Raw genomic sequence first — 12,549 nt, 5'->3', positions numbered from 1 at the left:
TTAGTCCTTTGGTGCAATTGTCATTAGACAACACAATAAACATAAACAAAAGAAGAGAGACATAGGCTCATAAATATTCAAACATGACTCTGACGAAATTTGTCACATAATAACAGACATTGAATGAACTTTTGAAGTATTTTCTAGCAGACAAAGTTACGAATATGTAGTTATACTCGTATGTAGTTGTATGGACATCTCAAACTTGAGTCTCGATTGCCACCCCGGGGGCACACAATTCATATGATAGTTTTCAAATAATTTAACATGTTGCCAATGCCAATAAATTGAATTGTCTACGAGAGAGATAGAGAGCGTATATTGTCGTATTAGGCACTGGCAAGCGTGCAGTTGTGTATCTCAATCTTCAGCTTCAGCTTCAGTTCCAGCTCCAGCTCCAGTTTAATGTACCAGCATGTATCTGAAAGTATGACAGTTGCAAGGCCAGCGTTAGAGTTGGGAATTTGGCTATTTTACGGCGTGATAGCCATTTATTAGCCAAGAATATCATCAATAAATTTAAGAATTTATTGTGCAAATTAAACAATGACATCATTAATTATGAAAGGAATATACATATAAACCAATGTAGTCAATAGTTTTCCTATCTTTTAAATGTTTACCCAAAAAAAAAGATAGTTGCAAAAGTATAGAACTATTTTTGACCTTCATTGCTTTAATTCATTTCTATATCTATAAAAAACAAATATTTATTATAAAAAAAGCTACAGTATAAATATATATTTAGACTATATAATAGATTCTGCTCGTAAGAGGCTTAAATTTAAATGTTTTTACAATCGTAATTGGAGGTCATTTGTAGCCAATGTCTAGTAAATAAAATCAGCTACAAAATGAAGAATATTGCACAGATATAGCATTAAGAAGAAAGAAAGTTACAGTTGAGTCTGCTTGACTACTCATTTTTAGTATAAGGAAAACAATACGGTATTTTTCATAAAATGTACCAAATTAATATTCTGGAAAATACTTAAATATACTGAATACTAATACATTAAAAAAATACCATATTTTGTACTATATGCAAGATTGTATAGCAAATAATTTGGCTATGTCCTAAAGAATTTAAAATCTAAATGTATTTTCAAATGTTAACCAAATACTATTATATATAATATTATATTAATATTATATTGAACTATTGTTCAGATCGACATTAAATAATTGATGTTAAAAGGAATATATAAATAGAGATACCATATAATGTAATAATTTTCTGAAAAGCTCAAAATTTAAATTTATTTTCAAAAGGTAACGAAATATATATAATAAGTCTCGAATATATTGAATTATTATTGAACATCAATTCTGCCAGTTTTTGTTTAGCTCGACATTAAATATTGAATAATGTAATAATTTTGTGAAAAGTTCGAAATTGAAATGTCTTTTTAAACAAATAACAAGTTTATTGAACCCTTTCTTGACCTTCAATTTTATAATTTCGAATATTTTTGCTTGTAGCCTTTTTTTCTAAGAACTAAAGACAGCTCTGGCCAATTCAGACTCTGCTGCTCTAGTGTTGCAAACTGTTGCCAAAAAGGCTGACTGTTGCCGGCTGCCTGACTGCCTGGCTGACTTGCCTGAGGGGAAGCAAACTCTCTGGTCTTGGCATATTTGATTTTGTAATTTGCATTTGATAAGCAAGCCAGCGAGAGAGGGAAAGAGAGAGAGAGGGAGAGGGAGAGGGAGCGAGAGCTGCCGAGGCGACATAGCTCAACTCGATTTGGCTTTGTCCTTGGCAGCCTTTTGTTTTGTTTTAATTCCATTGAGCTGTGCTATCTATATTATCCATCTTCCCATCTCCCATCGCTCTCGCTCTCTCCCTCTCGCTCTCGCTCTCGCTCTCTCTAATCGCTCCTCTATCCTTCTAGCTATGCTGCTGTTTGTTTGTCTACAATTTTATTAGGTATTTGTATTTCTATACTCATTCACATTATTGTCGTTGTTGTTACTGTTTGTTGTAGTTGTTGTATCTCTGTAACTTTTCCTCGGGCCATTGCCAACTTACATTAGCACATTCTCTAGCTTTGTGTATGCGTGTGCGTGTATGTATACGTGTGTGTGTGTGGGCGTTGTGCTGTTAAAGTTTCCTTTTGTACAGAGAGAGAGAGAGAGAGAGCTTTTCAACTGGCAGAAATTAAAAATACCCAAGGGCACTCTTTGACAATTGTATGCATATTATGGTTGTTATTCCCTTGGGCACATTCCGACATTCGGTTTATTCCCCCCATCATCGAAACTCTCAATTCCCTCTAGGTTCCCAAGCATCATGAAAATGAAAACAACAATTTACTTCATACATACATTCAATTGTATATTTGACTTGTTTATTGTATATAAACTATGCTTAATAAATAATACTCATATAATTTTATAATATTCAAAACTGTTTTGTTCTTTTCCTTTCATTCTTTTGTTTTGAGAGAGGGCAGAGCTTGATGTGAGTGTGTGGTTGTGTGTGTGTGTGTGTGTGTGTGTGTGTGTGTGACCTTGATGGATGTGTTACAAATGCAAGATAAGAAAATGTGCCTGAATCATAAACTTGAGGCAAAATTCAATTAAAAATAGTTTTGGCACAATATAATTTTCAAGACTTTGCTGGAAATAAAACGAAACATAATATTATTTATTGTTATGCACATTTTCGGGAATACTGTAAACAAAAGTATATCAAATAAGTTTACTTTTTAAAGAGATTCGCTTTTTTTTTAATTCGATTCCAATATTATGGGAATGATTGTTGGAGTGACTGAATGATGACGATAGTTTTATGCGTAGTTATATATTTATTGGATCAAAAGACGGTCTGATTCGATGGTCAGACGATCGTAACTAACAATGATAAACTTATGAGCAGCAAAACTAACATCGAAATAACTTTCATGTTAAACTCTAGTTAATAACATTATTCTTAATGAGTAGTTTCTCCTAAGTGAACAATATAAGATATAAAACAAAAGAGAGAAGACGTAACGGCATACAAAAAATAAAAGTGAAATAATAATTCTTCAAATTATATTGCTTTGAAAGGGGATGCATCAAATGTAAAGTGAAATCAATTAGTAATAAGAATAATAATTACTAAAATACTATTACTATACATTTTAAACAGAAACAGCTATCACAATTCTGTCATCAAAATCAATAAACTATCATCTTTATCTGGCAAGAAACAAGATATTTATGTATATATGTAAAATCTATATATATTATATATTTGTTTTTTTTTGTTTTTGTAATAATTATAAAATTGGAAAAACAAGAGTGTTCAATCGTTGCAATTGACTTAAAATTTGTTCATTTTGTTTTTTGTTATAATTATTTGCTCATGTTTTTTTCTGTTTTACGTTTTGTAAATCGTTAACTGTTTTGTTGTTGTTGTTGTTGTTGTCTGTATTCTATTGCTCATTTAACTAACTGGCGGGTGTTTTTAATTAGGTAAATATGCGTTTGATAATAAGTACAGTACAATCATGAACAATTAAAAGTACAGTTTGAATATCGTGTTTACATTTACGCTTTATGATAAATGTGTGTGTGTGTGGGTGTGTGTGGGTGTGTGTGTGTAAGCTTTGAGCTAGGACATGAATTAGAGCTAGTTAAGTTATTGGTTAAACTGCAGTGCCAAAAGTACATCATCATACAACAAATATAAATGATAAATAACCGTATATCTGTGCGATAGAATATGTACGTCTAGTTCAACATACATTTATATAAAGTATGCTATATATAGAGTGGATATATGCATGTGTAATATATATGTATATAGAGCATATAATAAGCATACGTGTTTTGAGTTCAACATAATTAAATAATATGTTTATATACTTTCACGTTGCACATCAAATAATCTCTACTGCATAATTTCCTTCGTTCTCTGTCTGCTCTAAAGTAATTTGTAAAGTATTTAACTCAATTAAAAACTAGTTGTTTTTTTTTTTTTGGAGATTCAAATCGAATTAGAATCTACGTTGAAGAGTTGACGGACGCGAACATGTCGAAGCAAGTATAGATTGTGTCCTACAGAATGCATGACATTATACAAATCTATTGACTAACCATTTTACCACTTACTGACTACCACATCTAATGAATCAACTTATCCTACTCTCGCTATCTCGCTCGAATTCGTGTTTGCTCGCTCATTCTTTCGCTCTATCTTTGGATTGGATGCGTGCTTGATGATGATAAAAAAGGTAGAGGTGGAGGTGGAGGGTATTAAGTTCGATATATAGTATATATATATATATACGGTATATTGCGCTATCAACCGCTACTGCTGCTCTACGTGCTACGACCGATTTGCAACCAGGCGAGCAACAACTGCAAAGCCGGCTGTAGCAGCACTAGTTTTCAGATATCGGTATTGATATTGATGCGGGTCAGAAACTCGCCTTGCGAATCGGCCACAGCGCGTATTATCTCCAGCAACAGTTCACGCGACAATCCGGCTATCTTTGGCAACCGGGCGACCTTTGCAAAATCTTTCACAATTAACTTCAATGCATACTCCTTGATGTCATAGATTTTCGTTATATCCGACGCCTCCAGCGTTTGCAATACATTCTCAAACGTTATGTTATGCTCCAGCGAGTATTTGCAAAATGCGTGCAAGCGATTGTTCGATAGGCCATAAAAGCACGGTGCCTGGAACAGATATAATGCATCCTGTGGCGGCATCCTAGTCTCTCCATAATAAATATAGCGTAGCAACGAGTGAAAGGCCTCCAGTGAAGGTGAAATTTCGCCAATTTGTATCTGTTCAACGAGTTAAGCGAGTTGTTAATAGTTTCATAATAATGAAAATGAAAGAATAACAAAAAAGGTAGAAAGCAAGAAAGAAGAAAGCTACAGCCGAGTGTGCTCGACTGTGAGATACCCGATACCCATTTTAAATAGAAGCAATTTGCAAGCAAGAATACAAAGCAAAATACTAAAAATATAACAATAGCTATATTTGGTATACTTATACAGTGTTGCATTCAATATATACCATATGTAAAATGCAAAATATACCGGATTGTCAACCAAAGCTACTAAGACCCATAACAAGTAGTCGTTTTTGCCTATATAAAAGTATTTTTCCAATAACTTCTAGAATTTGTATATAGATTTTGCAACCAAATTTTTAAAAATCATAAATACTGCAGCTATTATTGTATGTACCAAAAATCGGTTAAAGCCTTTTCTTTATCGATTTTCGGGGGCGGAACTGGGCGTGGCTTGATCTGCGTGCAAACATTTCAAGGGCTGTCAAAAAAATTTAGCTCTATCTCTTACAGTCTCTGAGATTTAGGTGTTGATACGGACGGACGGACAGAGAAACAGACGGACATTGCTCTATCGTCTCGACTGTTGACGCAAATGAAGAGTTTGTATACTTTGTAGGATCGGAGATGTCTCCTTCTACTTGTTACAGGCCCCTCAACCCTATGGGTAGCGGGTATAATGAAATACTTTAATGGAATTATTGCTTAAATGCAGTTCCTTGCATTATTCATTTATCAATATAATCTGTTGTAAGTATAAAATGTTAAACTGGTCTGCACTCTTTGTCTTCTCTTTTTTAAGCAAGTTCATTTGTGTTCTATTTTATAAAAATTGCTTAAATGCAGCAACACTTTAACATAATCTAATAAATGTCTTTTAACTGGTCGAAAAGACAAAGTTTTTGAGATAACTTTATGTGTTGACTTCGTGAATATAAAAGTATTATTAGAACAAACATATTCATTTGTTAATAAGGTAGTTTTTGATAAGTCTCAAAAATTTTAATTTAAAAGTTGTAACAGATTTTTGAATTAAACTTGCATACTCACATTAACGGTATTATCCGGTGGCATGAACGAACGAAACATGCCCTGGAAATAGGTACAACGTGCTGATAACACAGATTTGTGGGCCAGTATCACATGATCCTCCAGTATGAGGATTATATCGCAAAAGTCCTTGCCCGTTGACTCCAGAAATGTGGCCAAATCGATCTCCAAAGTGGTGCCTACAAATACATGCAATATATAGTATGCAATATATAAAATATTGTATTTCTTGTGCTGTACCGATGTTGGACTCGAAACTGGTTTCCATCACCAGCTTGCTGGGATGCAAACGTTTGCGTATGATCTCGACGAGCAGCGGCTTGTCAAGATCGCTGAACTCACTGGACATGACAACCTCGGTGAAATTCTCCTCCTTAATGATGAACTGCATGCAATGATCCTTGATGATCTTAATGCTAAAGACAAATATCATTAGTTATTAAATACAAAATAAAAGGCAAACAATACTCACTTGCTTTTATCCGCATTGTAGAGCGCCTCGAGCACATTCACCTTGTTGATCTTATACTCGAGATACTGAATGCAACCCTGGGCCAAACGTGGCATTGTGAACAATCCAGCCAGCTGATAGATGTCCGTGATCAATATGATAATGTTCTTGCTATACGAATCCTTCAAGTCAATCCGATCCGTATAGATGTAATTCAGTATGATCTCGAATGCCTCCGGCGATGCCTTCGACAAACGCACCTCCAGCATCGGGACACGATCGCCACCGACGCCCGTATTCAATGCCTGGGCATCCACCTGACCAACGCCATAGACCTTCTCCATTTGCTGTTGCCGTGCCTCGCGCGCCGACAAGATCTTGTTGCGTAAATACTTGGAACGCGCCGCCACAAATGCAATGTGCGCCTGGATGCGTATCTCCTCGACGCCAACGATAAACTGTATGTCGCAGAACTGTTTCTCCTGAAAGAACTTGCCAAAGTCATCGCGCAGCGTGCACTTCGGGTAGCTGGAGAACTGAAAGCGATACGTGTCGCCACGTCGCACACTGTTGTCCACGGTGCCGCCAAAGATGTACATCGCATCGCTGATCACAGCCGACGCATGAAACACCCGGCCTGAGGGCACATCCGAGTTCTGCTCCGGCTGGATGATGGACCACACTTGCGAGTCCAAATCGTAGCAATGCAAATCGTTGGGCAACGTTGAATCCGCCGAGCCGCCAAACACATACAGAAAGCGATCATGATGCACCATCGTGTGGCCATAGCGACGTGATGGTGGCGCCGATGTGGCGCCACGCAGCACCGGCTCGTTGGAGATGCGACGCCAGGTGCGTGTCTTGAAATGGAACTCGAACAGCGAGTTGGTGATCTGCAAGCCACTTTGGCCCGAAAACACATACATGGCATCGCGGGCAACGGCCACCGGGAAATTGCAACAGGTCGGCGGACGTGTGCCCTTCTGCTCCACCTCCTCCCATTGATGATTCTCGCCGGTTAAATTCAGTGTCCACATATCGTTGAGCCGTGCATTGCCATCGTAGCCCGCATAAATCCACATTTTGTTGTCGTAAACAGCGGCGCCATGTGCGGATCGTGGCACCGGTTGCCTAGCCAAACAAATGGTTGATTCATCAGTTGTTTCTCATTAAAAATAAACTAAAGATGTTCTGTGTTCTTACCTGCCCGAGAATTTCCACTCCACCCACATGGCACTGAAGAACTTGTACTCGAACAAATCATTCTTGTTGGTCAGATTCGAGTTGGAGTGTATGTCGCCGGTGTAGCCGCCAAAGATGAACATCGAGCTGCCCGAGACGACGGCCGAGTGATGATAACGTGGCGCCGGCGGTGTTCCTGTGGCACAAGCCCGTCCCCATGACTTGTCCTTCACCCCGAAGCGTATTAGATCGTTGAGCATGTTTTTGCCATTGTCGCCGCCAAAGACAAACATCGCATCCTTGTAGGCGACCACCGTGTGTTTGCTCCGTCTAAGGAAGAGATTAGAGCAGGTTTTTTGAGTACAGTGAACTTTGGAAGGAGAGAACATTACAGTTTTTCTGCAGTTGTTAGTTCTGAAAGTTGTTGCATTAGAAAAAAAGATTAGGTAAAGCCATAGAAGAGTTGAGCAGGGAAAGACCTGAGAAGGTACCAACATCTGCTTTAAGAGAGAGTTGTACTATGTACACTCATAAACCATAATAGAAAATCTTTCAGTTACATAATTCTAAAATAAATACATTCTTGTTTAAAAATTATTTTGTATAATTTTTTTTAAATATTGTTAGAAATCAAAACCAAATTTACTATTAAAACAGGATAAATGCATCAGAAAGCGGGATAAGACTTTTCATTATTATAATTGACTATGTTATATTATATAAATGCATTGTGAATCTTGTGTCGACATAATGGAATTACCAGGAATGTTCAAATAATTTACAATATATGAAAACTCCTACGAATTTTCGACAATATAGATTTCAAATGAAATTGAAAATAATATATAAATGTAAGTTGTTGAATAAAATCGACAGATTAGATTATATGTATATAGATTGCATTAGGAATAGTGTTAGTATTAAATGAAAATCAGTCGAAATTCGTTTATCGAGCGTGCACTGTACTGACTTTTCCATTGTCTCAGAAGCTACTTACTTGGCACCGACGAATTCAGCACACTCCAGCATGCGCGTCCATTGATGCGTCGATGTGTACGAATTGAAGTCAACATTGAGAGCATTGCAACTGTAGCTGCCAGGGGAACCCGCCTTGCCATTGACGCTGCTGCAGCTGCCATTGCTGCTGGTATCGTAGGCGAGGCTGCCGCTGCCTCCGTTCGAGGCACTGCCGCAGGGAATGATCGCCGAAGCCGAGGTGTTGCTACTGCTGCTGCTGCCAGCTGCTCCACTTGCGGCTCCCGAGCCCGAAGAACCGGCTGCGGAGCCTCCAGAGCCGGAATTGGAGCTGGTGCCTGCGACGGCGGCAGCAGCGGCGGCGGCTGCAATGCCGCGTGTGCTGCGCATGGAACTCGAGGTGGACATTCTCAGATTGTTGCGTATATGCTGGGCGTCCAAACAGCCCACCGATGAGGCACTCTTGCGCGGCTTAATCCGTTTGCCCGACTTGCTGTCACAATGCACCAACACAGCCTCGCCAGCACTCGAGGACAACTGTTGTTGTTGTTGTTGTTGCTGCTGTTGCTGTTGAGAACTGCTTGCTACGCAGGCGGGACAATAAACAGTTGCTGGTGTGCTGCCACCACCACTGACACTTGAGCGACTGCTGCTCGCACTACCGGGAACACTGCTGCTGCCTCCCACTTGAACTTGGCCACAGACAGTGCTTAGGCCACTGGATATCGAATTGGATCCCTGGCCGCAACTGTTACGGCTGAGTGCGCCACTTCCACTTGCACTTGCACTTGCGCTGCTGCCTCCTCCGCCTCCCCCGCTTCCACTTGCACTGCCACTGCCGCTGGCAACGCCGCCGCCAACGCCTCCGCTTCGCAGATCTTCCGCAGAACCATTCGTGTCCGCGCCAAGTATCGATTTTAGCATTAAAGCATTACAGGTGTAGAATCTCCTTCGTTGGCTTATCTTGATACAATTTACGTTGCAGGACTTTTGCTGCCCTGCGCCTGCTCTGCTTTTATTTATTTATTTATATTTCTCTACTATGTTTGTTAATGCTCTCTCTCTCTCTCTCTCTTTCTCTATGTGTGTGATATTTTCTTCGAGTTGTGTTCTTTGATTCGTTCAGAACAAATTTAACTCCAAGGGTCACTCAAATGGAACTGTTTGAACCAAACTAGTTCGGTGAGCATTAACCTAACGAAGCTTTGTTCATTTGCCGTCAAAATTAAGACAATTGATGTTACTATTTTTTTAAATGAATCATTTTACATGTTTAAATACATTATTATTTATTACATTTGAATTTAAATTAATTTTAATAAATTATATATTCGATAACAATATATAATTTATTATTCGATAACAAAATTTCGCCCTTTTTTTATCGAACACTTGAGTAAACAGAAATTGAAAATCTCTTTAAAAAAAAACCCAAATATTTTTAGGAAAAAAACAAGTAAAACAATAATAATATTTTGAACAATGTTTCACAATGTAAAATTTTACGAATCTCCAAGTTGTTAGCAATTGGCTGGCTTACCATTCCAAGCGATATTTTAACTATGGACTTATCGATAGCAATTCATTCAGGGTTGATATTTCTTTTTGTTATTTACAATCTACACCAAATATGGAGCAAGCTGTGAGCTAAGCAGAAATAAACAATTTCTTTATTTGTTAATAATATTTGTGTTATTTATATTCTTGGATGGATTTAGGGAGGCTCGTCGAGCACAGCACATAACAGTATTGGCCGGAATTCTCCAACAGAACATTCCAATGCCAACTCCGAGGACCACAGACGCATCTGGGTAGGCAATCTTGATGCACGGATTACCGAGTAAGTTGTGAACTGTGTACAATTGTTTGTTGTAATTTAAGTCATTGGGCAATTGTGCTAATATGTATACATACTTTTCCCCATTTGACAACTATCGGTTTCAACTTCTCAAACTAATGCAAAAATGCGGCGCCATTGAAAAGTTTGACATGCTCTTTCACAAGGGCGGACCAATGGTCGGCCAGTCACGAGGATACGCGTTTGTAACATTCGCCCAGAACGAGGGCGCCACTAATGCACTCTGGAAGCTGGACGGTACCAATGTTGGCAGTCGCTCCATAGCTGTGCGTCTCGCCAAGAATATTAAATATGTAAGTGTGTTTGAATTTTGCATTTGTATCTATTTATGTATGATTGTATGAGTAGTCTGCAGTGCGATGTTTACCGTTAACTACGGGGGGTGGTTAACACCAGATACGGAAAGAATAGTGGGGAATAAGTTACTCAGTGTATGGCAGAGATAATTTGAAAATCTCATTCTATTTAGAAATTTTTATTGTATATTATCGATTCATATTTTTTAAAAATTTTTGGAAAAAAAATTATAGAGTATAATAATGTTACCAAGCAACCAATTCTTCAGGCTATTTATTTCAAAATTTGTTATTAAATATTATTCATTCATAGATAACTTTGTTTATAATAATAATAATATAGCCAAAGCAACCAATTCTTCATTTTTTTAGCCTTCTTACCTATTTTACTGTTATTTTGCTTTAAAACAACGATTGTGTTAGGCACTCGCTTATTCCAAGAGCAGTCAACACCTGTGCTTAACTGACACCTCTTAGGGTCTAGTCGAATGGATAGCTAGTGACTAGTGTAATGGAGCCTTTTAAAATTCATCAATATTTACGTGACAGTTGTATCTCATAAATGTGTCTTTTCTTTCTTTAGGACGATTTACAAAAGCCAAAGCCTCGCATCGAGATACCAGCACTGGGAACTGGCAGGCGAGAAGAGAAGATAAGTAAAACGGAAGCGATTCGCGCAATAGAAGCCAAACTCAAGACGCTTGAGCGACAAGCCGACGATAATCTTGAGCTGAACACGACTGGGCGCGAGCCAAATGTATCTTTTATTCAACGCTATCAATTCAATAAGGATCGCGATACGCTTCAACGTAGCGCCGGTCTACATGGAAAATATAGTAAAAGCAAATCATCTGCGCCATATCATCATCATCGACCTCCGCATTCGAAACGCCACTGAATCAATGCAAACATAAAAACACAGCTACATATAACAATATGCCTACGTTTAATTTATCAATATATACGGACTCATTTAATAAATGCAACCATTTTTCACATTATTTCGGCGCAAAGATAAATTTGCCACGCTTCTCCTCCGGCAATGGAACTGTGCCTGGACATGGCACTTGACCAGGTATCTCGCAGATGCAGTGACGATCACAACCGTATCCAAAGTTAGCCGGATTGTCTTTACTTTCCGCCAGTCTTGCCTCCGCATCGAGTTGTTCACTGCGAAACAAAGTAAAACAAATCAATATGTATATTTATCAATAGGTTTTGTTGCATACTAACCGCGTCTTGCCTACCACTTTGACCAAGTGCTCAATGATTTCGTCCCGAGATCGACTGTCAATGTCGATGATAATATCGCGGCCGTCGTCGAAGTAACAACGGACAAATGGCGACGGTGTTGTGTTCTTGATTGTGACTACTTGCACGTCTGGGTTCCTGAACTGTATTTGCGGTATGTTCCAGAACACAAAATCCCTATTAACGAGGCAAGGCAGTAACGTTTGTTAGTAAGGTGAGCAACGTTTTTGTTAGTTTACTCAAATAGAGTCGGTCCGCTCACCTAGCACCAGAGTGATGATTGCCGTATGTGTTGTAGTTAACACTGAATATGGCTACTTTATCTTTTAAAACTAGTTTGCCCATTTTCAAGTACTGCAGAGTACGGCGTATAGGTTCACGTCCTTTCATAAACGGCATTTTGTAGCGTTTTTTAATTCAACTCGCGCACGTTTCAAAACTTATACTTGTTATTTGGTCGACTTGTGTAACTTCAACACCTGCGCCTGTATATCGACATCAAAATTAAACATATGTTAGATATCGATGGAAATTGTCATGGATGCACGACAATATATCGATGTTTTAGCAGTTTTTGATTAATCGTTTTTATTTTTATATTTTAAATTTTCACATATAACATTATTATTATTTCCATAATTTTAATTCACAACTATAAAATATATTATTTTTATTAATTCGATTTTGGTAAGG

At 38.1% G+C, this 12,549-nt stretch overlaps 3 protein-coding genes and 1 long non-coding RNA gene across 4 annotated transcripts; 1 reads left to right on the top strand and 3 right to left on the bottom strand.

Annotated features, from left to right (window-relative positions):
* Positions 1–2,410: 2,410 nt before the first annotated feature.
* Positions 2,411–9,552, bottom strand: LOC133847727 (leucine-zipper-like transcriptional regulator 1 homolog). Its single transcript, XM_062282921.1, has 6 exons — positions 8,474–9,552; positions 7,498–7,806; positions 6,316–7,425; positions 6,084–6,259; positions 5,844–6,022; positions 2,411–4,782 (listed from the first exon to the last, which is right to left on the bottom strand). The coding sequence occupies exons 1-6, from the start codon at positions 9,373–9,375 to the stop codon at positions 4,378–4,380; spliced, it is 3,081 nt and encodes a 1,026-aa protein (XP_062138905.1). The 5' UTR covers positions 9,376–9,552; the 3' UTR covers positions 2,411–4,377.
* A 411-nt stretch (positions 9,553–9,963) lies between these two features.
* LOC133848755 (probable RNA-binding protein 18) lies at positions 9,964–11,606 on the top strand. The gene is made up of 4 exons (XM_062284443.1): positions 9,964–10,093; positions 10,170–10,293; positions 10,391–10,602; positions 11,189–11,606. The coding sequence occupies exons 1-4, from the start codon at positions 10,082–10,084 to the stop codon at positions 11,501–11,503; spliced, it is 663 nt and encodes a 220-aa protein (XP_062140427.1). The 5' UTR covers positions 9,964–10,081; the 3' UTR covers positions 11,504–11,606.
* LOC133848758 (uncharacterized) lies at positions 10,211–10,779 on the bottom strand. Its single transcript, XR_009895296.1, has 3 exons — positions 10,684–10,779; positions 10,366–10,631; positions 10,211–10,303 (listed from the first exon to the last, which is right to left on the bottom strand). It is a non-coding gene; the product is annotated as an uncharacterized LOC133848758 (long non-coding RNA).
* LOC133848756 (small ribosomal subunit protein mS25) lies at positions 11,533–12,350 on the bottom strand. The gene is made up of 3 exons (XM_062284445.1): positions 12,119–12,350; positions 11,839–12,033; positions 11,533–11,775 (listed from the first exon to the last, which is right to left on the bottom strand). The coding sequence occupies exons 1-3, from the start codon at positions 12,253–12,255 to the stop codon at positions 11,604–11,606; spliced, it is 504 nt and encodes a 167-aa protein (XP_062140429.1). The 5' UTR covers positions 12,256–12,350; the 3' UTR covers positions 11,533–11,603.
* Between the last annotated feature and the right edge of the window lie 199 nt (positions 12,351–12,549).

Source organism: Drosophila sulfurigaster, chromosome X, assembly GCF_023558435.1.
Source record: "Drosophila sulfurigaster albostrigata strain 15112-1811.04 chromosome X, ASM2355843v2, whole genome shotgun sequence".
Classification (NCBI taxonomy): Eukaryota; Metazoa; Arthropoda; class Insecta; order Diptera; family Drosophilidae; genus Drosophila; species Drosophila sulfurigaster.
The sequence above is the reverse complement of the archived record's forward strand: the minus strand, read 5'-3'. Positions and strand labels throughout refer to the sequence as shown.

Excerpts from the sequence above, each read along its gene's own strand:
- LOC133848755 (XM_062284443.1), top strand. Across the intron at positions 10,294-10,390 it reads TGATGCACGGATTACCGAGT|TTCAACTTCTCAAACTAATG; the intron begins AAGTTGTGAACT and ends ACAACTATCGGT. Across the intron at positions 10,603-11,188 it reads TCGCCAAGAATATTAAATAT|GACGATTTACAAAAGCCAAA; the intron begins GTAAGTGTGTTT and ends TTCTTTCTTTAG.
- LOC133847727 (XM_062282921.1), bottom strand. The coding sequence starts at position 9,375 with ATGCTAAAATCGATACTTGGCGCGGACACGAATGGTTCTGCGGAAGAT. Across the intron at positions 6,260-6,315 it reads TACAATGCGGATAAAAGCAA|CATTAAGATCATCAAGGATC; the intron begins GTGAGTATTGTT and ends ATTTGTCTTTAG. Across the intron at positions 4,783-5,843 it reads CACCGGATAATACCGTTAAT|ATACAAATTGGCGAAATTTC; the intron begins GTGAGTATGCAA and ends CTCGTTGAACAG.
- LOC133848756 (XM_062284445.1), bottom strand. The coding sequence starts at position 12,255 with ATGCCGTTTATGAAAGGACGTGAACCTATACGCCGTACTCTGCAGTAC. Across the intron at positions 12,034-12,118 it reads AATCATCACTCTGGTGCTAG|GGATTTTGTGTTCTGGAACA; the intron begins GTGAGCGGACCG and ends CCTCGTTAATAG. Across the intron at positions 11,776-11,838 it reads AAAGTGGTAGGCAAGACGCG|TGAACAACTCGATGCGGAGG; the intron begins GTTAGTATGCAA and ends TTTGTTTCGCAG.